This window comes from Arachis stenosperma, chromosome 4, assembly GCF_014773155.1.
Source record: "Arachis stenosperma cultivar V10309 chromosome 4, arast.V10309.gnm1.PFL2, whole genome shotgun sequence".
NCBI lineage: Eukaryota > Viridiplantae > Streptophyta > Magnoliopsida > Fabales > Fabaceae > Arachis > Arachis stenosperma.
This window is the reverse complement of record NC_080380.1, coordinates 13267084-13292828: the sequence shown is the minus strand read 5'-3', so window position 1 is coordinate 13292828 and position 25745 is coordinate 13267084. Positions and strand designations below refer to the sequence as shown.

The 25745-nt window shown below is 34.1% G+C and overlaps 3 protein-coding genes across 3 annotated transcripts; 1 reads left to right on the top strand and 2 right to left on the bottom strand.

Annotated features, from left to right (window-relative positions):
- LOC130974645 (uncharacterized) lies at window positions 1-3347 on the top strand. The gene is made up of 3 exons (XM_057899506.1): window positions 1-2393; window positions 2486-2549; window positions 2646-3347. Exons 1-3 carry the CDS (start codon window positions 1-3, stop codon window positions 3345-3347), a joined length of 3159 nt encoding a protein of 1052 aa, XP_057755489.1.
- Window positions 3348-15344: 11997 nt separating this feature from the next.
- LOC130974153 (putative stilbene synthase 2) lies at window positions 15345-17152 on the bottom strand. The gene is made up of 2 exons (XM_057898907.1): window positions 16869-17152; window positions 15345-16543 (listed from the first exon to the last, which is right to left on the bottom strand). Exons 1-2 carry the CDS (start codon window positions 17044-17046, stop codon window positions 15552-15554), a joined length of 1170 nt encoding a protein of 389 aa, XP_057754890.1. The 5' UTR covers window positions 17047-17152; the 3' UTR covers window positions 15345-15551.
- A 6241-nt stretch (window positions 17153-23393) lies between these two features.
- On the bottom strand, window positions 23394-25160 carry LOC130972976 (stilbene synthase 1). The gene is made up of 2 exons (XM_057897335.1): window positions 24913-25160; window positions 23394-24567 (listed from the first exon to the last, which is right to left on the bottom strand). Exons 1-2 carry the CDS (start codon window positions 25088-25090, stop codon window positions 23576-23578), a joined length of 1170 nt encoding a protein of 389 aa, XP_057753318.1. The 5' UTR covers window positions 25091-25160; the 3' UTR covers window positions 23394-23575.
- Between the last annotated feature and the right edge of the window lie 585 nt (window positions 25161-25745).

Below are 25745 nucleotides of genomic sequence, written 5' to 3'. Positions count from 1 at the left end.
ATGCATTTGTGGGAAAAGGGGTTTATGCCAAATTATTGGATTTGGACAGAACATGGAGAGATTGACGACATAGGGATTAATCAGACGGGATTCAATAATTGTGGGGAAGGTGGTTCAGGAAGTGGTGCAAATGTGGAAGAATGTGATATGTATGACATTAGCTGGGAAGATAACTCCAGAAGGTATCATGAAATGGTTTTCGATTCTGTTGGTCCAGAGGATCCTCATGTAGAGGCTAAAAACTTTTTTGATCTTCTTGAGGCAGCTCAAAAGCCTTTGTGGGAAGGTTGTGTGCACTCTCAACTATCGATAGCTGTTAGAATGCTATGCATTAAGGCCGAGGGAAACCAATCACAGGAGTCATTTAAGCAGTGGGCCACCTTAATCAGGGAAATTGCTCCTGAGGGTAGTGCCATACCTAGGGATTACTATGAGGCTAAGAAGTTAGTGCAAAAGCTTGGATTGAAGGCAATCAAAATAGATTGTTGCTCAAACAATTGCATGTTGTATCGAAAAGACGATGCTGCTCTAACTAGTTGCAAGTTTTGTGAAGCACCTAGATTCAAGCCTATTTCCGATGGTGGTTGTAAGTCCAAGAGAGTTCCTTTCCGACGGATGCACTACCTACCCTTAATCCCTAGACTTCGAAGGCTTTATGCGTCAATGAGTTTAGCTCCGCACATGACGTGGCATATAAAAAACCAACGTGATGATGGTGTGATGACCCATCCGTCACATGGGGAGGCATGGAAAAGCTTTGACTGTATCCACTCTGATTTTGCTTTGGAGCCTAGAAACATTAGGTTAGGTCTTTGCTCTGATGGGTTTATCCCAAATATCCAATTTAGCAAGCCTTATTCTTGTTGGCCCGTAATTGTAATTCCATACAATCTACCTCCTGGAATGTGTATGAAAGATCCTTATTTGTTCTTGACTTGCTTAATACCTGGTCCTAATAACCCTAAAGCCAACATTGATGTATTCTTGGGACCCTTGATTGACGAATTAAATGAGTTGTGGAATCCTGGTGTTTTGACGTATGATATTGTAGAAAAGAAGAATTTCGTCTTAAAGGCAGCATTGATGTGGACTATCAATGATTTCCCGGCTTATGGGATGTTGTCTGGGTGGATGACACAAGGAAGATTGTCATGTCCTATTTGCATGGAGGATACTAAGTCTTTTACACTATCACATGGAGGCAAGGCATCATGGTTTGATTGTCATCGGAGGTTTTTGCCGACAAACCACCCTTATAGGCGCAATAAGAATGACTTCAGGAAGAATAAAATAGAAAGTGAAGAGGCCCCTACCAAATTAAGTGGTTTGGAGATTTGGCAAAGGGTTAAAGGACTTGGGAAGATATCAGATAATGGAAAGTGGATCAAATCGCGAGAGTATGGTATTACTCACAATTGGACTAAGCAAAGTGTGTTTTGGGAGTTACCTTATTGGAAGGATAACTTGGTTCGTCACTGTCTTGATGTAATGCACATAGAGAAGAATGTGCTTGATAACATAATGAATATTGTTATGGACACTGATAGAACTAAAGACAATGAAAAGGCTAGGTTAGACCTGGCTGAACTGTGCAAGCGTCCAGATTTACATTTGCGGCATGTCGGTGATAATTGTTGGTCCAAACCTAAGGCAGCTTATACTTTAACTTCTGAACAACAACAAGACGTGTATAGGTGGGTGCAACAACTTAGATTTCCAGATGGTTATGCATCTAACCTTGCTAGATGTGTAAGTCTTTCCCAGGGGAGGTTTATTGGTATGAAGAGCCATGATTGTCACATTTTTATGCAGTGCTTGCTTCCAACTGCATTCAGAGAACTACCTACAAATATATGGAAGCCTCTTACCGAGTTAAGCCAGTTTTTCAAAGACTTGTGTTCAACCACTCTCAAGGTTCATGATTTAGAGGTTATGGAGCAGAATATTCCCATTATCCTTTGCAAGTTAGAAAGGATATTTCCCCCGGGATTCTTTAATGTGATGGAGCATTTGCCAATTCATCTAGCATATGAGGCACGTGTGTGTGGACCTGTCCAATATAGGTGGATGTATCCGTTTGAACGGGTGATAGGAGCATTCAAGCGAACAGTGAAAAATAGAGCAAGGGTTGAAGGTTCGATTTGTGAGGCTTTCTTGGCAAAGGAGACTTCAAGTTTTGTTTCTTTCTACTTTGAACCACATATCTTATCGAGGCGAACCCGTGTGGGAAGAAATGATGACGGCGGAGACACAATTAAAGCCTCTTTATCAATATTTAATAGACCTGGTCGCAAGGTTGGTAAAGCTAAAGATCATTGGTTAGATGAACGAGACAAGGCCGCAGCTCATTTGCATATTCTACTCAATGAAAGCAAAGTTAGCCCTTTCTATATGTAAGTGCCCAAATCTTTTATTAAACAGTTAATTACACTTTTTCTACTAACGAATCCCATAGCTTATAAACTCTAGTCCTACTTTCATCAAGGTTTTGGAAAGAAACTTGTCCTGGAGAAAGCGATGACCGATTTCCCCCTTGGTTTGCATCATATGTAAGTGCATAAATTCGTATCATTTATTGTAAAGGTTTCTAACTAAAGATTTGCATCACATATCCTGGAAATAATTTGTTGCATGTTTCTAACTAGGTTCAAAATCAATGTAATGAAATTGTTGATCCTGGTTTGCAATCACTTTCTTGGGGTCCTTCAAACAAAGCAACAAGTTATCCAATTTATAAAGTAAATGGATATACATTTCATACCCTTGCAAGGTCAAAAGGAAAAAAAACCGATAACACCGGTGTGTTTGTTAAAGGTGATATAGGCAGCGGGGAAAGTGATTGGTTTGGAGTATTAGAAGATATACTCGAGCTTGAATACACTGGTAGTGACTATAATCGAGTTGTTTTATTCAAATGTCAATGGTATGATCCAAGTCGTCCAAATGGAACACGTATTCATAATGACTACAAAATAACTGAAGTCAACCATAGTAAAAGATATCGCCACTATGATCCTTTCATTGTCGCCCAAAAAGCTAAACAAGTTTACTTCTTACCTTATCCTGGAAATTGCAAGTCTATGTGGCGTGTTGTTGTAAACACTAAACCAAGAGGTCGAATTGAAATCAATCATGTACATGTAGAGGAGGATGAGGAAGAGAATGATGTAGCTTATCAAGCGGATGAGAGCAATCCTTCTAGGATTTCTGACACCGAGCCTCCTATCAGTCTTAAGTCTCCATTTGGAGAGGACCGCATTGTCGAATTGTCCATCGGCTCTAGTTCTGGGGCTAATAAAAATGAAGATGATGATGTTGCAGACTTTGATGATGATATTGATTTTTAATAGGGTAATCATTTTTAGCTTGTATTATTTTAGCTTATATATATTGTTCTTTACATATATTGTTCTTAATTTGTATGTCTTAGTTGTCATGTAACTTAATCTAGTTGTCTTAAAAATTCAATATATTTAAAGCATAACTCTGTCCCACACCCATTATCACTGCTCTCTAAAAAAATGTGTTTTATAATCTAAAAAAATGTGCAACTGCTACTGTGTTTAATCCATGACTAATCTAATCCCAGTTCTGGATTTTTCCATGGCTAATTTAAAATCCAGTTCTGTATTTAGGTTGATGTTTCATTAATCTAAAGAGAAGCAAAGATTGGGACTGGTTTATTAATCTCAGTGCTTCAGATTACCCTCTTGTGACTCAAGATGGTTAGTTGTACGGCTTATAGAAGAAATGTTTCTGTTGCCCTTTTTAAGCTTCTTTTGCTCAATGATTATTAGACTAATATACAGGTGTATGATTCTGCAGATCTTCTATATACTTTCTTGGAGGTAGATAGAAATCTTCTAATATACAGGTGTTGATTGTTGATCCAGGGCTTTACCAGTCAAACAAATCTGAAGTATTTTGGGTCACTCCTAATAAAAATTTGCCAACATCATTTAGACTATTCACTGGTTAGTTTTCTTTTTTCATCTTGTAATGATTGAGTTTGATCACACTTTTCTAAAGGTTCATTTATGCTAATTTGGAGAAGAATAGTCAATTAAGAGAATGAAACCAGAAATAAATTGTGTAAACTTTTTATTTTTTGTTGGTGAGATGTTGGTTGCTCTTGTACTTCAACAAGTTATCTATAAGAGATAGCTTCTTAAGGCACACTTACAATGTATTCTCAATGGAAAGAGCAGAATGCACGCGTGTATTCTCAATACGTGCCTGATCTTTCTTTTTCATACTGGTATTAGTATTTCCATTCTGCTTCTGATGCAACCATTTCCCAATAGTACTACTCATTCTTCTACAGTGACCAGAATGTGTGATCTTACCTGGCTGCAAAAGAGTATCACAAACACCTCAAAACTTTCATTGTACTACTATAATCAAGTTTAATTATTCTACTTGTGCTGATTTGGTTATTCTACTATGGCATGTTGATAATTCTGGTGGTTGATTATTTAGTTGGGAAAATGTGTGAATCAGTATGTATAGTGGCTGATTTTTTTGTGTACACAGCATTTTTTATGATAGGGTTTTAACTATGCTCTGCACCCTCTCTAAACAAGTGTATCTATGCTCTGCACCCTCTCTATGCTTAATATTTTTACTTATATTCTGCAGAGAGTTTTGTGCATAATAGTCCTTTAATATATATGTAGGTCATGGCTCCTCGGGTCAAGGGTAAAGGTGTCAAGGGTCATAGAAGTTCTCGCACCACTGCCGCAGCCGCTATTTCAACCACCTCCACCTCTTCTGGGACTTCGGTTGTGCCAGATTTTCAGTCAGGATCACTTAGCCAGCAACCGTATTTGATGGTACCTAATCCAGGCTACACGGGTCTTCCTCCACCAAGTTGGCCTACTCCAGGATGTATGGGTCCCCCTCCTCCACCCCCTCCTCCAATTTTGATTCCTCCTCTGCTTCGCAATTCCAATCTATTAGTTGATTCAGAGACACCTGGAAGCTCTAGTACATCTCCTCCATCAGAGACTGCATCGGTTCCTAATAGTGTCACAAAAGAAAGATTGGTTCCCGATGGAAAAACAAGGTAAAATTTCTCTTGTAATTGGTTCCTTGGATAAGAATCACACACGGTAATTGGTTCCTACACCATCTAACTCTCTTGTAATTGGCTCAAAATGGGTGTTTGCTATTAAGCAAAGTCTAAATGGTTCTGTCCTCTAATATAAGGCCAGGTTAGTAGCTTTAGGAAACCATCAAATTGAGGGAATAGATTTTACCGAGGTCTTTAGTCCTGTAATTAAACCACCTACAATTCATCTTATTCTAACCATAGTCTTATCATCTAAATGGCCAATAGTACGATATGACTGCATCTAAATGTGTTTACTACTATATTTTAATTTCAAATTAAAGTGCTAATGACTTAAAACTATTTTTTTAGTTTCCTAACTTGTCAATTCTTTATGAAATTATCAGTTGGTTACCTTTCCCTCCTGGTTCTCAGAAGATTACAGAGATCATCAAGAAACGATATGATAAACCGTACAAAAAGTTTGGAGATGTCCCTCTTCCGACAAAGAAGCTTTGGTTTAAGGAATGGAAGGTAAAAGTGTTGGATTGAATAAAATTATTTTGGATTGAATATTGTTCATGTGATTTGAATCTTATAAGTAGAAACTTGATGAGTATGTGCAGAGCCACTTTCTTATTGATGATGATGATGATGAGTTTTTCTGGAGGGCTTTCAAGTATAGGACAAGTAAGCGATTTAGCCAAATGATGTCAGATATCCGTGAGGGTGTGGATACAACCCACGAATGGCTAATTCCTGCTTACAAAAAGGTGTTGGAAAGGTATTGGGAAACAGATGAGAAATGGAACAATATAAGGAAAAAAGCAAGAGAGAATCGAGCGTCACTCTTAGGTGGTTCTGTTCATTGCGGTGGTTCTATTCCATTGAGCTCAACTATAGAGAGGATGGTAACATAATTTAAGTGGCTTTAGATCTTATTTAATAGACATCTATTTATGTAAAATTTTTTTTATTTTGTATTTTATGTGGAACAGAAGAAGCAGTTGGGTCGTACACCAACCCACGAGGAGGTCTTCAAAGAAACCCACACACTTAAAAGTGACAAGTCTAAATGGGTGGACAAGCGCTCTCAAGACACTCATGTGAGATATAGCATAAATGTTAAATTAATCACCTTATTTATACTTACCTAGTCATGTTTTCCTTTCTTTTTATAGTGCCTTTATCTTCTTTCCTTTCTTGTTCCATTTTGCTCTTTCTGTTTTTTTAATAATAAGTATGAATTATTAGTCATGTGTATATGGTAAGTACTAACAGTGTACTAGTTAATTAATTTGTAGTATATTGGGTAATAATAATTGCTGCTATGCGGTTTTTGGTTTTTGTTGTCATCATTCAATGTGAGCAAGTAATGTATGCACTGTGATATGCAGATATATATGGTTAGAAATGTTTGTAGTTTGGACCACAATGCAATCTGATCTGAATTTAAGATAAAACATAATAGCGATGCTGATGATAATTGTCTTGTAGGCATTTATATACTTGTGTCTTATTGAATTAATTGATTATTCCCACATCTTCTTGATGAATATATGTATATATTAGATAGACAAATTATAATAATGTTTCTAGTGTTGAAGATTTTTGTCTCTGCTTGAGAGATGTGGTGGCCAGTTAAAATTTGATGGACCATAAACTAACATTGGATGCCAATTGCTGGTGGTAGCAAGAAACATTAACTGTGTAAGAAATTGTGATAATAATTTGGTCTTTAGAGTTACTTTCCTTTAGAGTTTGAGATATTCACAAATCAACACGTTGGCCTCAGGACTTAGATGCCTCTAGATTTGTCTCTGCATCTCTGCTATACTTCCACCTTTAAATCAACTTGAAAATCAACTCACCAACTATATTTTGGTATCTCTTAGGCATATATATATATATATTTGCTGCACTGTGATATGCATGGCTATTTGTCTTAATAATAATAATATAATTGATATAACCATTGTGCAACAGGAGAAGTTTATAAAAAAGTTAGCAGAAGTTCAGGCCCAACATGTCGAGGCTCAAGCACAAGGAATGGAGCTACAACCAATTGATGAAGATTTGATTTGGGAGGAAGTGTGTGGTGGGCAAAAGAAGAATCGAGTTTACGGAAAAGGGTCATTCTTTTCTAACTCTATTAAGTCTGGAACCACTTCTGCCAATTCTGTATCTGGAAGAGCACCAAGAAATCAAAATTTTGTTCCTGATTTGCGAGAACAGATTCATAATCTCAATGAAGAGCTTTTTCAGCGTGTTACTCAACAAACAGATGAGCGTATTAGTAAGTTGTTAGATACACGCTTGGCTCCTTTGGAAAAGACTCAAAAGAAGTTAGAAAAGTTGGAACGGGCAATTGGAAAGGCCAAGAAGGAAAAGCTGAAACAGAAGAGATGGAATGAGGCTTATGTTAGCTATTATGAGAAGGTTAGAGCATCAAGTAGTTCTAGTGCAGTTCCACTACCACCGCCACCGCCGCCACCCTCAATGTCTTCAGATGAGGGCTATGATGATGATGAGGATGAAGATGACACTGAAGACTATAGCTGATAGTTTTAGTATGGTTGAACAATATACTAGGAATTATAGTTGATGATCAATACATTTTGTTTATGTTTTGAATTATATTGACTTACTTGTTTATAATACTTTTCTTTTAGTTTGATAATACGATGAATTTGTTTATATTTTGAAATATTATAAATTTTCAAATATAAATTAGATAAAAATTTGTAATAAATTTATATTTATTTTGTATGAAAATAAGTTTATTTTGTAATTAGAAAAAAGTAAAAAAAAATTCTATTTTACCTTACAGACGGATTTACAGACGGATTTTCTGTCTGTAATCATGATTTTCCAAAGCTTAAATTACAGACGGAAAATCTGTCTGAACATCCGTCTGTAATTACAGACGGAAAATCCGTCGAAAAATCCGTCTGTAATTACAGACGAAAAATCCGTCTGAAAATCTGCCTGTAATTACAGACGGAAAATCCGTCTGAAAATCCGCCTGTAATTACAGACAGAAAATCCGTCTGTAAGTTTGTCGCCTTCAAGAAATGGAGAGAGAATTTACAGAGGGAAAATCCGTCGGTAAATCGTAAAAATCCGTCGGTAATTTTCCGACGGAAAAAAAATCCGTCGGTAAATAATTTCCGACGGGGCTTTTACAGAGGGACAAAATCCGTCGGTAATTTCGTCGGTAACCAAAAATCCGTCTGTAATAAAGACTAAATCCGTCTGTAAATCTGTCTGTATTAATCCATTTTCTAGTTGTGTCTCCTTTCCACCTTCTTCTCCCCATTTTCACTCTCGCCGAAGTCATCGTAGTCTTTTGTCGCCAGAGCTATCCCACTGTAGTTTCTTTTTCTCTTCCTTCCATCAATTTTTTCCACACGATTTAACTCTCCGTCTTCTCTCTTATCACATTACCAGTGATGCAATTTGGCTTTCTGTCTTCTCTCTTGCCACACCACTGGCGATTCTCCTCACGTTCCGGCAACACCGTCCCATGACTCCTTTCCTCTTCCTACCTGCACCTCTGTGTTGTCTCTTGCTGCTACCTCTATGACACCTTGCCGCCGTAGTTTTTTTATGCAGTGTCATTGTCATCCGCATTCACTGCCACCACCACCATGCAAGTCAGGGTTCAGGTTCCTAATTTTTTAAAATTAGGGCTAAAAGATTTCAAATTAGGATCTTCAATAATTTCAAATTAGGGTTCGATGCTTTTTGAAGTTAGGCTTTTTGTCTCCTTTGTTGTTGTTGTTGAATTTGAAAGAGAAGTTTTTTCTTGATGTTGTTGAATTTGAAAGATTTAAAATGTGACATTGTTATAGTGGTGGTGAGTGGTGACTATGGAAAGAGAGGCAGTGGTGTGGTGATGCTGACAAAAGGTATTATTATTGTGTTAAAACGGATAATTTTAATACTATATGTAATGTTGAGACCATTTTGAACCAAAAACAAAATTAAGGACAATTTTAATTTTAACCTCAAATCTTAGAGATCAAAATAATACTTATTGGACCTTAAATAAATTCTGGGTTATATCTTGTTGTTACTTAATTGTAATATTTTGGTATCATTGGGATTTTTTTTATAGATTTTTCTTATAAACGTTATGGTAATATAATGTAACTAGACTTGTATAATTTGAGACCTATTTGGTGTCTAATCTAAATTTTACTATAAAGTTACATTTATTTGTATTACATATATGAAAATAAAATTTATCAAGTTAGGTTTGTGTCTTTCATTAAACTTATTTGATACATTTTGTAGGATAGTTGAGAAAAAAATATTTGGCTTTTCTTTTGACTAAATAAAAAAACTCAAATGTCACGTTTATAAATTGCGATCATAGCCATCATATTTTAGAGAAAAAAAATAAATGTCACAATTTTTAACCATGACTATAAAGAAGTTTAATGTCACAGTTAAAAATCATGACTATAGAGTAGATTTAAGGTCACAGTTAGAAATTGTGACAATAAAAGAGTTATGGTCATAGTTAAAAACTGTGATTATAAAAGGGATAATGATACGGTTAAAAATTGTGACTATGGCATGATTAAGGTCATAATTAGAAAATATGACTATAAATAAAAAAATTACGTTATTCACTTTGTAAGGAAAGGATTGTGACATTTTCTCAAAAAGGCATGACTATAGCGATATTAGTCACGGTTAAAAACTGCGACTTTTTGTAACACCCTACCAATAGAGGTTTACACATAAGTCATAAATCAAAGGTGGTGAGGCGCTACGACCTCTAAAAGCAAAATACAGACCTATATAGCAAGGATAATATATGTAGGAGCCTTGAAAGAAAGGTACAAGCAAGAAAAACAAAACCGAAATCTCATCGCTCTCAAAAACATTGAGGTGGGAAGCTTGATACAGAAAACTAAAGAGACAAAGATATATAGATATAGAATTCTAAACTAAATTCATAGTCTTTCAGCAGTTCCATCCACCTACTTGGATGCAAACTCGACCGCAGCAAGTTCCAGGTCGGGAGTCGGACAATTCACTTCGTGCGGCCATAACTATCGTGACGCATAAGCCACTACATTTTGACATTATATCAGAACGCGCCCCAAACCTTTCAATGAAGCGTCGTAGCAGACCTCAAGTGGTTCAAGAGGTTTAGACAACACAAGCACTAGCGCTGTAGTTAACGTTTTCTTGATGGTTTGAAAACCTTCCTCACAATCTGACAACCTTGTGCCGATTCGTCCACAGGAATTTCTCCCCGAGTACCTTGCCCATGTCCATGAGACGCCATTTTTGGGTCCTATCCACACCAAATAATTGATATTAAGGTAATTAGTCTCAATATTTTAAGTCTAGTGCTTCAAATTTTCAAAAGTATGCTCATGAACAATTATACTATATTTGTCAAGCAGACATCCTAAATAGCATGTAAACACAACCTAGAGTATGCTTAGAAGCATAGTCAGTCCGTCACTCAGGCTCTTCGGGAATGAACTATTCTGATACCATAATGTAGCATCCTACCACAAAGATCTTTACGCCTAGGTCGTAAATCAAAGGTGGTGAGGCGTTGTGACCTCTAAAAGCAAAATACATACCTATATATAGCGAGGATAATATATCTAGGAGCCTTAAAAGAAAGGTACAAGCAAGAAAAACAAAAACGAAATCTCATCGCTCTGGAAAACATTGGGGGTGGGAAGTTTGATAGGAAACTAAAGAGACAAAGATATATAGATATATAATTCCAAACGAGTTATATAACAAGCTTTAGTCTCAACCTGCGAAGCAAAGGTCAGCTAAGAATATGTATAAAACCCAAAAGAAAGTATGACGAAAGTAAAATCCTGTTTTCTCCAAATCAACCTCTAAGAGGGATATACAAGATAATAATAGAAAAGTGGAGAATATATATATATATATATATATATATATATATATATATATATATATATATATATATATATATATATATATAATAAGCTAAGTATTCGCTTCCAAGAGAGCAATCCAGCATGCTCAGCGAGGTGCGTCACGTCTTGTATCTGAAAAGCAGAGATTTCCGAAAGGGTGAGAACCCTTCCAGTTCCTTACAGGGCAAAAGTTCCAAAGAGACGATGTAAAAGCTACACAAATCAACTAGGAAATCCTAAACTCCAACAGATTAGACTCAGGGTTATAGTAATCCAAGATAGGATGAAATATGCTAGGCTCTTCACTAACCAGCACTCAATAATCTCCAATTTTCTCTCTGGCCTTTTTCTCTTTTCATCAATCTCAATCTCTCTCAGCCTGTCTCTTTTCAACAATCTCAATCTCTCTCAGCCTGTCCCTTTTCAATTCTCTTAATTTTCACTCATCCTGTCTCTTTTCAATAATCTCAATACTACATAATTTCGGTATTAAGTTCAATAAGTGCAAACACAAGTAATAATAAGCAAACATAAACAAAAGCAATTATAGCATATATAATCAGATATCAGTTAGAAATTATACACATAGGCAATCCACGTACAATATGCACACTCAAACAATTTCATATAAATGCATATAATGCATGCCTGTCCTATTGGCCATGAGCTCACGAGTCGGTTACTTTGCCAGAACCCGAGACATCTGGTAGCTAACCCAGATATTGTCCCTCTGTTATTTTCTCGCATATATTTATACTATATGTGTCTCGCAGAGTGAGTGCCATGTACACCTCGCAGACAGAGATAATCACGAAACAAGCAGGATATCACCACCATCCTTATTTTGGCATAGATCGTATCATCGCAAGCGGGATGTTATCATAGTCTTTGCCACATCCTTGCCAAGAGTAAACTGCAAAATCAAAATTACAAGCAGGACTTAACCCACGACCTTGCCTCGCAAGTGGGACAAACCTCTGTCCTTGCCTATCCAACCATTTAGGCCACAATCAATCTCATTATTGCTTTCTAGTTTTATTGATTATGATTCCTATTGATGTTGAGATTTCCTAAAATTTGATTCCTATTTAGTGAGTTTAGGTTGATTTGAAACGCTGTTGGTTATTCTTTTCTAGTTTTATTGATTATGATTCCTATTATTGCTGAGATTTCCAAAAAATTGATTCTTGTTTAATGGATTTAGTTTGTTTGGAATGCTGTTGGTTGTGTTTTCTAGTTTTATTGTTTATGAATCTTGTTGTTGCTGAGATTTCCTGAAAATTGGTTCCTGTTTAATGGATTTAGGTTGATTCTTTTTTGTGGGCTGTTGTTAGGTTTTTTTCCGAACCCAGACGTGTGTACTTAGGATATGACAAATGTCATCAAGCAGATGTATGACCAGCTCTAGCCCACTACAACCAGGCAGCGCTGGTTTGAGAAATGGGTGGTAATTACTTTCATTGTTTCTATTTTAAACTTTTTAACTAGTTTATATCCTCTATCTTGTCTAACTGAATTTAAAGCTTTTTTGTTGCAATTGCACTTCATATGTGATGATGAGCACGACCTGGCCATCCGGAAGATATTCGACTATAGAACGGGTCAGCGGCTCCAGCAGATGCTGGATGATGTTCGCCACGGTCGGGACTAGCAGGCACGCTGGCTCCGACCGGAGGTAAAGAAGGGCCTGTTCGGTCACCGGGAGACCGATGCAGGGTTCAGGTATCAGCGTCTCACCAACCGAGCTAACAGGGCATTTGAGAGGTCGTCAAAGTACACCGGCGGCTCGGCGACCTTCATGAAGACAAAAGCCAGGCTGGTATGTTGTTCCTTTAATATTATTAATAACTTCGTTATGTTATCTATTTTGCATATCATTACTAGGCATTCTAATAATTTTGTATTTCAATGCAACTTGTGTAGTTGAAGTCGTTTGACCGCGAGGCCACATTGGCAGAGACTTTCAAATACACCCACATGCTGAAGGAGAACAAAGCAAGATTTGTTGATCAGTGGTCTCAGGACCATTATGTGAGTAACATATGTCTGATTATATTCTGCCATGAAATTATTAGATATTAGCTATACATCTGTCTTAGCTTACTAATCACACAGTAACTTGGGTTAATTGCACAAGAGTCCTACACACAGAGACTGAAGGCCGCGACTCAACAATCTCAGCAAAGTCGGGAGGATGTCGTCGATGGATCTGCGGCCTCAACCCCATACAAGAAATGGGAATACGAGATGGGGTCATTCTTCGCCTGTAGCCTCCGTACCTCGACGTTGAGGCCATCATCAGGCTCCGCCACCAGTCGAGCCGTCCAGCCCAACGAAGGCGTGGATTTGAGGCTCCGGGTGTAAGAGCTCCAACGTAACCTTCACAAGTAGGCTCAGAAGCTTAACGATTATCGGAAGAGGTATCAGGAGATCCTCACCCGTGTGACGTCTACAGATGAGCTCAAGCTGAAGTTTAAGGAGTCGCTGGAGTGGATGCAGCGTATGGAGGCTCGGATGGAGGTGTACCAAGCCCAGTTGCGCGCCGCTGGCGTCGATCCTGCTTGTGGCAGTGGTCCTGCTACAAGTGGAAGCGGTAGCGCTGGTCGCACAAGGACATCATCACCGCGTCCTGCACCGCCAAATTAGGGCCACCGAACTGACGATGACTACCTAGATCTGTAGATATTAGGTTTTTGTATTATTGTTTCATATATTTTTTTGGTGTACCTGACTTTTATTTTATTTGCACATTGTATTATTTATGAATGATCACGAATTGTGTGAAAATAATTTAAATTTAAATTTAAATTTAATATTGACCATTTATTTAAAATTCAAAAAAAATAACATTATCATCAAAATTACCATAGGAATAATCCGACGATAACATGGCACGAAACAACTTTTTTTGGCGCCAACGTTACTGTCGGAAATATCCGTCGATAACCAATTGGTTTTCTGAGCTGGTAATCCGTCACAAAATTCGACATTAAACATTTACCGGCGAGGTTTATATTGCCTGATTATTTCCAATGGTGTATTCGATGATGAATTCATTACTATCGGATATATTTGAAGAATCCAGCAGTAAATCCGACAGTACTCAACATTTTTCTTGTAATGTTGTGCGTTCATCTTATCTTTAGCAGTTTTGGTAAGTGTTAAACTAACAAAAAATATATAAAACCGTTTTTAGGTACAAATACAGCTACTTCAACTCAAGTATAGAGAAAATATATTGATAAGTTTCAACAAGTGACAATGTTGGTCATATTAATTTAGTTCTAAGAATGAATATGTTACTAGAATATCAAATTCTAAGTAGATTTTAACAAAAATAATTTTCCATAATAGTTTGTTTTGCTATGATAACAAAAAAGGTAATTCAAGAAAAAAAAAGTATCTCATGTTAGATTGTACATGTTCAAATCGATTTTAAAATTAGTGTAAGAGGATTTGAAAGTTTTACTCATGAATCATAAAAAAATCTACAAATTCAACCTCTAACATTATTTAAAGAAAAATTTTTGAAAAGATAGGATTCTAATATAAATATTTTAATTTAATCACAAACTATATATTATTATTAATAAGTGATTGTTATACTTTGAAAATAAATAAAAAATTATTAGCCGTTGATTTTCTTATTCTTAATATTAAAAATACTTAAACGTTTAATTTATTTAATTTTATAAAAATTTTATAATAAAAGTTACTATGTATGTTTTTATTTAAAAAATTTTAAACAATACTTATATATTTTATATTATTTCGTACAAAACACAGATACATATACCAATTAAATTTTAGAAAAAGAGATATCAATAAATATATTCCTTAGTATGAATAATGTAAATTCCTTAATTTACTTTTTTGTATTTCTCTTTGTCTTCATGTTGAATTTATCGGCATCTCATTTTCAAAAAGTGTTGTCTTTTAATTTATTTTTTTTTAACTTTAACCCCGTTGTTAATAAAAAAAATAAATACAACGACACATGGTATAACTTTTTATGAGTAAATAGCCAAAATAATATATCAAACTTCACATATGTAATTCAAATTGATCTCCCAAAGTTTTGTAGAACCAAATTAGCAACTCGTTTTTTTAGAAGTTAACATCTCACTTTTTTTTCACATATATTTAAAATACAAAAATCTCTAAAGATCAGTATATTTAAATTAGAATAAAAATTTCCTAAAAATAAAAAACAAAACCCTAACAAACTAATCTAACAAGTCAAAATCACCACCAACCCTATGTACTCAAACGGTTTCATATGATTGAGAATAGGAGACATATACTTTTGAAATGTTGTGCACAGTGCAATCAGACTTAAATTACAACCCAATCAATAATGGCATGTGTTATGCTGCTCAATGGAAAAGAATTTGATATATTTTTTACTAACAATTACAAACTTTGATATTAGATCTTTGCATACAGAATTAACTTTAGACATCTTTTTCTAATTTTTTACTCATCTAATAATATATGAGCCATTCAGTACCATATTTTAGAGCAAAAAAATTATTAAAAAATAACACAATCGCATATATGCAGAATTAAGTGTATTATATGGCCACGCTGCGGAGAACGACAGTTTCAATAGTAAGGCCAGGACCAAAGCCAAAAAGCACACCCCAATCAAGTCCTTCTCCGGTAGTTTTAAGTCCTCTTTCAAGGGACTTCTTTCTCATCAAATCCATAATGAAGAACACACATGCACTTGACATGTTACCATAATTACTAAGCACATCTCTAGTGGCTTTCATCTTTTCTGGCTTCAAGTTCACCTTCTGTTCAACCTGGTCCAAAATTGCACGCCCACCAGGGTGTGCAATCCAAAATATTGAGTTATAATCAGATATACCTAGTGGATCAAAAGCTTTATTGAGTGCATCATTGATGTTTTGTGAAATAATATCCGGAACACTCTTGTTAAGATAGAATGTAAGTCCAACTTCACGAAGGAGACCACCAATAGCTCCATGGCTGTTAGGGACAAGTTGTTGATCAGTTGAAAAAATCTCAAAGAGAGGATTCTCAACCTCTAGAATAGGATCAGAACCAATGATAATCGCAGCAGCTCCATCGGCAAACAATGCTTGCCCTACAAGACTATCCATGTCTGTCTCACTAGGGCCACGAAAAGTGACTGAAGTATTTTCAGAACAAACAATAAGCACACGAGCATCCTTGTTGTTTTCAGCCAAGTCCTTAGCCAAACGAAGGACAGTGCCGCCAGCGAAGCAGCCTTGGTGGTACATCATGTACCTCTTGACGCTTGGGTCGAGCCCTAAGAGTACGATGAGTTCGTAATCAACGCCAGGCAATGCAACACCGCTGGTGGTGCAGAAGATCAAATGTGTGATCTTAGACATTGGTTGGCCCCATTCCTTGATGGCCTTGGTTGCAGCCTCTTTTCCAACCCTTGGTACCTCCCTGATCATCATGTCTTCTCTTGCATCCAACGACGGTGCCTTGTATGCGCACATGTTAGGATTTTCTTTCAGTATCTCTTCTGTTAAGTACATATGTCTGTTCTTGATCTGTGTTCTCTCACCTGAAACAAAAATGTATAATTCACATCCATCATTACCTTTGATAAAGTTTAGAAAATGATATATATAGTAATAATGTTATTCTTGAGTTATTTTTGTAGTGACTTAAATCTTTAAATACCATTTGAATATATAGTTTATATAAATTTATAATTATAGAAATAATGTTATATAGTTATTATTATAATTAATGTCAAACAGTGAATATAATATATTGTATAATATGTTAATTTTCTGTTTAAGTAATATAAAAGTAAAACGATAAATTTTTTTTGATAAATATTAAATAAAATAAAACTAAAACGATTAATTAATAAAAATACATACAAATGCGCTGAAACTTCTTCTTAAGATCGGTCATATGCTCACTGTTGGTGACTCTAAAATAATAATCTGCATATGTACTCTGATCAACACAGTTTGATGGATTTGCTGTGCCAATCGCCAATACAGTTGCAGGGCCTTCTGCCCTTTGAGCCGTGTGGATCTCACTAACAGCCACCATCTTTTCCTAGCTGTGTTCTTTGGGACAACAAAGCTTAGCTATGTTCTTTGGGAGAGCAAACTTTAGCTATGTGCTTTGTATTTTGGTGAAGACTTAGGCAGGGAGAAGGGGAATATTTATATGCACGAGTATGCCAGGGGCATATGTGGAATTAAATGGGGGAATTGGAAGTTACATAGAAAACGTGCTAACTCAAAGTGTCGTAATGGTGACAATGATTATTATTTAATTAGTTAACTTCAAAAACGAAGTATTCTGACTTCTTGGTTGTTTAATTGTTTTGCTTTGACTTTGATTGATTGATTGTGCATGCATCATGTTCCATATATTGTGTAGTTTAATTCATGATATTGTGTGGATGGCGGACCAGATTGGCGGCAGCGGCATATTTGTTTAGAGAGCTTTTCGTCTTTAGTGATTGATGTATGGGTCCATTTTTTGTGGTTGGTAGAATATAGTATTTGTTATTTCTTTTAATTTCCTCTTTTATCTCATGTATGCATCCAATCATATTATAGAAATCTTTTATTTAATGTCTGGCGGCTCTATTTATTTACATTACATATGTCTAAAGTATGAACTATGAAGGATATGAATAAGTGCATCCAGTAGGTAGTTGGGCACACGTGCTTATTAATCCATGCATTATATCAATGTCACGTTGAAATTAACTATCTTCGAAGCAAAAATATGTGTGTGATTTATTAACTAATAGTGTACTTATAGTATGTTTATAATTAAGGTGATTTTATTAAATTTCAATATTGAAAGCCGATGTGTTTGACTGGGTGTGCGAGGAGTTTGGTGGATGACACTCGAGTCTACCACCATATATGAGTCTGGTCTTTAGTTAATTAGTAGTCTTGCTTGAACAAATAAAATAATAATATAATTGACTATATTATTATTTTATACTACTAGAATTTTTATTACTATAGTCACTCTCTTGTCATTTTACCGATGGAAAATATATTTTCATAAAAAAAATATAGGTAGATATTGAGAATACTAAATAATGTGAACAATGGATATGTCGAATGTTCAATTCAATAAGTATGCAGATGATTATGTTCATTATTTTTAATTGGATGGTTATTTCTTTTGATTCGATTTACTCATGCGCAGTTAACAATGACTGGATGTTCAATTTACTAGGTATGCAGATAATTATCCTAATGTTACGATTTAGGAGGTAATTTAGAAATAGAGTGTTTTTTTATTTTATTGGATCTATTCTAAAATCCATTATTCAAATTATTTACAAAAGTCATTGTGTTCCAAACAAAACCCTTTCATAAAAAATAGGGCACTTCACAACTTATAAACTTGTAAAACTGTGGAATCACAGATACTCGTCAATATATATACCATCTCAAATATCCCAAGAATAAATTGAATTTAGCATAATATTAAGGACAATGTCATGGAAATTAAAGACCATACAATAATATTTTTCTTAATATCATAGTCATTGAATCCAAAACTCACTATAACATTTTTAGCTTTAATTAAACTATCATACACAACAAAAAATTACTTATTACAGATGAATTTACAAATAGATTTAGTTTTTATTATAGACGAATTTGGTTACAGACAAAATTACCGACAGATTTTGTTCCTCTGTAAAAATTTCGTCAAAAATTACTTACCGACAGATTTTTTTCTATCGGTAAGTCTTCTACACAAATTACCGACAAATTTTTGTCTCTCACTCTCGCTCTTTTGTATTTTACTTTCCCTCTCTCTGGATCTATTCCGCTACTTTAAAACAACGAAATAAAAAATTACTACAGAGGATATCTATCCTTGAATCCTTCTTCTTCTTGTGCACTAGAATTAGAATGGTAGCTATCGGCTAAAAGATACCGTTATGTTTTCTTATATTTTCTTAAGTAACAGTTTCCTAACATATAGTATATCAACACATGTTTCTCAATAAGAATTGGAACAGAAGCTATTTTCAAATAGAACCATAAGGAAATCATAAGGCACATGTATAAACAACAAATCCACAACCATATTTATATAAAATTTTAATTAATTAATGATTTAATATTTATATTATATCTCACGTAAATGTCTTGGAGCGCTTGTCGACCTAATTAGACTTGTCACTTTTAAGTCCGTGGGTTTTCTTGAAGATTTCCTCGCGGGTTGATGTACGGCCCAACAGCTTCTTCTATTTCACATAAAACACAAAATAAGAAAAATTTTACATAAATAAATGTCTATTAAATAAGATCTAAAGCCACTTAAATTATGTTACCATCCTCTCTATAGCTGAACTCAGTGGAATAGAACCACCGCAATAGACAGAACCAATCTAAAAGTGACGCTCAATTTTCCCTTGCTTTTTTCCTTATATTTTTTCATTTCTCATATATTTTTCAGTTCCTTTCCAACACCTTTTTGTAAGCATGAATTAGCCATTCGTGGGTTGTATCCATACCCTCACAGATATCCGACATCATTTGACTAAATCACTTACCTGTCCTATACTTAAAAGCCCTCCAAAAAAGCTCATCATCATCATCATCAATAGAAAAGTGATTTTGCACATAAAAAGCATACTATAATATAAGATAAGACAAGAAATTAACCTAGTTTGTTCTTAGAATAATATATATTATTTACATGATATATATGTTATGTTTAGTTTTCTTCTGTCTCTCTTCCATCAATTCTCTCCACGCGATTTGACTATCCGTCTTCTCCCCAGTCACGATACTGTCCTGGTGATGCAGTTTGGCTTTCTGTCTTCTCCCTTGCCACACCACCAGCAACTCTCCTTGCATTCTGGCAACACCGCCCCGTACCTCCCCTCCTCTCCTTGCTCGCACCTCTCTGTTGTCTCTTGCCGCCGCCTCTATGACACCTTGTCGCCGTAACTTTTGTATGCAATATCATCATCGTCCGCATTTAGTGTCACTACTACCATGCAAGTTAGGATTCAGGTTCCTAATTTTTAAAGTTAGGGTTCAAGGATTTTAAATTAGGGTTCAATATTTTTTGAAGTTAGGCTTTTTGTCTTTTTTGTTGTTGTTATTGAATTTGAAGGATAATTATTTTTCTTGTTATTGAATTTGAAAGATTCGAAATGTGGTATTGTTAGTGGTGGTGAGTGGTGACCATGGAGAGAGAGGCAATGGTGTGGTGATGCTGACAAAAGGTATTGTTATTGTGTTAAAAACGGATAATTTTAATACTAAATGTAACGTTGGAAACTACTTTGACAAAAAAAAAAAATTAAGGACAATTTTGATTTTAACCTCAAATCTTAAAGACTAAAATAGTACTTATCCCACCTTGAATAAATTCTGGGTTATATCTTGCTGTTACTTAATTGTAATATTTTGGTATCATTGGGATTTTTTTATAGGTTTTTCTTATAAACATTGTGATAATATAATGTAACTAAACTTGTATAATTTGAGACCTATTTGGTGTCCAATCTAAATTTTACTGTAAATTTATATTTGTATTACATATATGAAAATACAATTTATCAAGTTAGATTTGTGTCATTCGTTAAACATATTTGATACATTTTGTAGGATAGTTGAGAAAAAAAATATTTGACTTTTCTTTTGACTAAATACAAAAAACTTAAATGTCACGTTTATAAATTGCGATCATAGTCATCATTTTTTAAAGAAAAAAAAGACCAAATATCACGGCAGTTTTTAACCATAACTATAAAATAGTCTAATGTCACAATTAAAAATTGTGACTATAGAGTAAAGTTAAGGTCACAGTTAAGAACCGTGACAATAAAAAGATTATGGTCACAGTTAAAAACTATGATTATAAAATGGATAATGATGCGATTAAAAATTGTAACTATGACATGACTAAGGTCACAGTTGTGAAATGGGATTATAAATAAAAAATGATGTTTTTCACTTTGTAAGAAAAGGATTGTGACCTTTTCTCAAAAGTCGCGACTATATAATATTACTATATTAGTCATGGTTGAAAAGTGTGATTTTTACTCAAAACAGTGACTATAAATCAAAGGTTATGGTTTTTTATACCTATAGCTACAGTTTTGAAACGTGAATCAAAGCAAAAAATATTGTAGTGACTGAAACTTACCACCACCATTGTATATAACAATTATTGGAGTTTAATTTGTATATAAATTTTTTTTTATTTCAATAATATCTTTTATTTTCATCTATATCTATTAATAAAAAACATGTATTTTTTATTATTTTAATATTCGAATTATTCAAGATCTGTTAGTTAATTTATAATTTTTTTCATTTTAACTGGTCTCATTTTTATTAATATAACATATTTAATAAATAAAACGTTGAGTTAGTATTATACCCGTTTATACACTAATCTCCTGGAAAAGAATAGAAGGTTGTTTTCTAGCCTTTTTTTTTTATCTCTTTTATCTGTTTTTTGTCGACTTTATTTTATCTTTTTTATTTTTGTTATCACTTATTTCTAGATTAATAGTGTGCCTGAAATTGGGTTGTTTATTTAAATAAAAATCGTTAATTTATATTTTTATATATTATTAATCAATTTTGTAGACAAAACAATTTCTCATATACATGTTACAAAATTAAGAAAGAAAAATCTGTTGAAAAGTAGAAAACATAAAATGTAGTTGTCTAGTTGATTTGTCAATATATATCTCATTTGAGTGCATGCAAAAAAAGACTTATTTTACTTTTGTTGGGTGTTTCATCCGTGCCCTGCTGTTTTCTTTCCTTTCTTTGTCTTTGTTTTTATTTTTTTTCTTTTTTTTGGTCATTTGAGTGAACAAAAAAAAAAGTAGAATAATGTATATTTTACAAGTAGATGGAAAAAAAGTCATTTAGATATGTAACAGGAAAAGATAGTGTAAATGTAAATGTCTCTTTAAACAATAGTATTTGTCGTTAGGAATAGCAAAAGAATCTATCGAAAATAGTTTATTAAATTTCACATATGTAAATCAAATTGATCCCCAAAATTTTGTGGAATCAAATTAGCACCTCATTCTTTTTTAGAACTAACGTCGGACGTTCTTTTTTTATATATTTAAAATACAAATTAATATCCCTAAAAATAGTATATTTAAATTAGAATCAAAATTCTCTAAAAATAAAAAAAAATCAAAATCGAAACCTTAACAAACTAATCTAACAAATCAAAATCACCAACCCCATCAACACGTCAAAAACCCTCTGTACTCAAACGGCTTCATATCATTGAGAATAGGACATATGCTTTTGAAATGTTGTCCAATCAGACTTGCAAAAAAAAAAAAAAAAAGAGGGGGAGGGGTCTAGCTTTAATCCAAGGTTAATTTTTTTGGATATTGGATAAAAATGGGTGTAATTCTTTAATATTAGAAGTTATAGTGTTTTACAAAATTCTGGAGGTTATAGAATTCGCAGAGTGCGAATTGTCAAATCAATTTTTTTTAATTTATAAAGACAATACACAGACTGCATATTGTATTATTTTTATATTAAATTACAATACACAGACTGCGTATTGTAAATACACAGTCTGCATATTGTCAGTACAATACGTGTTCTGCGTATTGTGTTTGCATAGAACAGCGTTTCCAGAACACTGTAAAATTCTATTTTTTGTAACATTAACGTAAAACTCTCTTCACTCTTCCATATTAAAATAAAAAATCCTTAATGCAATCTAGCACTCATGATGCTGACTACTCTATAATCAATTATAAACATCTTTCAAACTTTATTTATTGGTTTAAAATCTCTTGAGTAAATATGTCTGATTGAACGACTAAGATAGAAATTATTCCGAATTCCTAATTACTATTATTTACATTTACGCCGTTAGTAAGTACATCTCATAAAAAAGTCGCATTTGGTACATTCTATCCTATAAGATATAAAAAATAATAGAATAACTAGTAGATACCGGCGGTTTCAAAAGCTGTTGGCCCCATTTGTTACATCCTATCTTATAAGATATAATAAATAATAGAATAACTAGTAGCTGCCGACAATTTCAAAAACTGCCGTTATTTTCGCAATGTATTTCAACTACTGTATAATTGTAGTTGAAATTTGTATAGCAACATATTAAAAATTAGACAATAAAAGTAATACTCAGGTCAAATATTAAATATAAAGTTAATTTTTATTTCAAACATTAAAAACGAAAGCAGTACTTTACCCATTATATAATTTATAATTATATGAAATACTTCAAACACACGATAATATAAAAATTACAAATGCATACATCAAGTCTTATACTATCGGACCTAATACTTTTTGACTATCTTAAAAGGGAACTCATACAAAGGTGTTTATAGTTGTTCTCACATAAAATTGCAACCCAAATATTGGTATGTGTCATGCTGCTCAATCAATAAAAAAGAATTTGAATTATACTTTACTAACAGTTACAAACTTTGACATTGAATTTTTGCATAAAAAAATAACGTTAGACATCTTTGTCTAAGTTTTTAGGATCTTATTTTGGAGCAAAAGAAAATTATTAAAAAACAACATATATATGCAGAGATATATAATTAACTACATCATATGGCTACGCTACGGAGAACAACTGTTTCAATAGTGAGACCAGGACCAAAACCAAAAAGAACACCCCAATCAAGTCCTTCTCCAGTGGTTTTAAACCCTCCTTCAAGGGACTTCTTCCTCATCAAATCCATGATGAAAAACACACATGCACTTGACATGTTGCCATAATTGCTAAGCACATCTCTGGTGGCTTTCATCTTCTCCGGCTTCAAGTTCACCTTCTGTTCAACCTGGTCCAGAATTGCACGTCCACCAGGGTGTGCAATCCAAAATATTGAGTTATAATCAGATATACCCAATGGATCAAAAGCTTTACTGAGTGCGTCGTTGATATTTTGGGAAATAATATCAGGAACACTCTTGTTAAGATAGAATGTAAGTCCGACTTCACGAAGGAGACCACCGATGGCTCCATGGCTGTTAGGGACAAGTTGTTGATCAGTTGAAACAATCTCAAAGAGAGGATTCTCAACCTCTGGAACAGGATCAGAACCAATGATAATGGCAGCAGCTCCATCGGCAAACAATGCTTGCCCTACAAGACTATCCATGTCTGTCTCACTAGGACCACGGAAAGTGACTGAAGTATTTTCAGAACAAACAATAAGCACACGAGCATCCTTGTTGTTTTCAGCCAAGTCCTTAGCCAAACGAAGGACAGTGCCGCCAGCGAAGCAGCCTTGGTGGTACATCATGTACCTCTTGACGCTTGGGTCGAGTCCTAAGAGTACGATGAGTTCGTAATCAACGCCAGGCAACGCAACACCGCTGGTGGTGCAGAAGATCAAATGTGTGATTTTAGACATTGGCTGGCCCCATTCCTTGATGGCCTTAGTTGCAGCCTCTTTTCCAACCCTTGGTACCTCCCTAATCATCATATCTTCTCTTGCATCCAATGACGGTGCCTTGTATGCGCACATGTTAGGATTCTCTTTTAGTATCTCTTCTGTTAAATACATATGTCTATTCTTGATTTGTGTTCTCTCACCTGAAATAATAATATGGAATTCACATCCATCAATATCCTTAATGACATTTAAAAAATGATATATACAAATATATATATATATAGCAATAATAATGTTATTTTTGAGTTATCCTTATAGTGACGTGAACCTTCATGTCTCATTATTTTAATAGTTTATCCAAATTTATATTTATTAAAATAATTTATTATTAAGTAATTATTATTGTTAATATTAAGCAGCAAATATGATATGTTGTATAATATGTTAAATTATTGCATATTAATTAATATAAAAATAAAAGAATGAATTTTACTATGATAAATATTAAATAAAACAAATATAGAATGCTTAATAAAAATACATACAGATGCGCTGAAATTTCTTCTTGAGATCAGTCATGTGTTCGCTATTGGTTACTCTAAAATAATAATCTGCATATGTACTCTGATCAACACAGTTTGGTGGATTTGCTGTTCCGATCGCCAATACCGTTGCTGGACCTTCTGCCCTTTGAACCTTGCGAATTCCACTCACAGACACCATCTTTTCTTAGCTGTGTTTTTTGGGAAAGAAAAGCTTAGATATGTTGTTTGGAATAAGAAAGGTATTTTGATTTGATGAAGACTTGGGCAGGGAGAGGGGATATTTATATGCATGAGAGTCGGGGCATATGTGGAATTAAATGGTCAATATTGGATATATAGAAAACGTGCTCAACTTAAAACTGTAGCGATGATAGTGACAAAATAAATGACAATGATTATTATTTAATTATTTAGTTAACTTCAAAGACGATGTTCTCAATCATATAGTATAGTAGACTCCGAATAATGTTCCTGGTCAGCAATAATGTCCCTGCTGCAATTCTTGACCAATAATGTTAGGGGACATGTGATTCTATTAGTCAAGTGATTTGTTAGAGAAATTTATTATTACCATCTTCTATTTTTATTTTTAAATAAATTATTATACATTATTTATGCTTTTAATTATTTATTATCTGTTATCTATTTTTTATTATATAATAAATTTTTATTCTTAAAATATCTTTTAATATATAATTTTTTATTAAAATAAATTTGTACTTTCTACGATTTCTTTGTGATAACGTGACGTTACTAGCTTAACTAATTCCAAATTTGTTAATTACGATATAAATTTAATTTAATAAATAAAAAACGAATTACACTATATATAT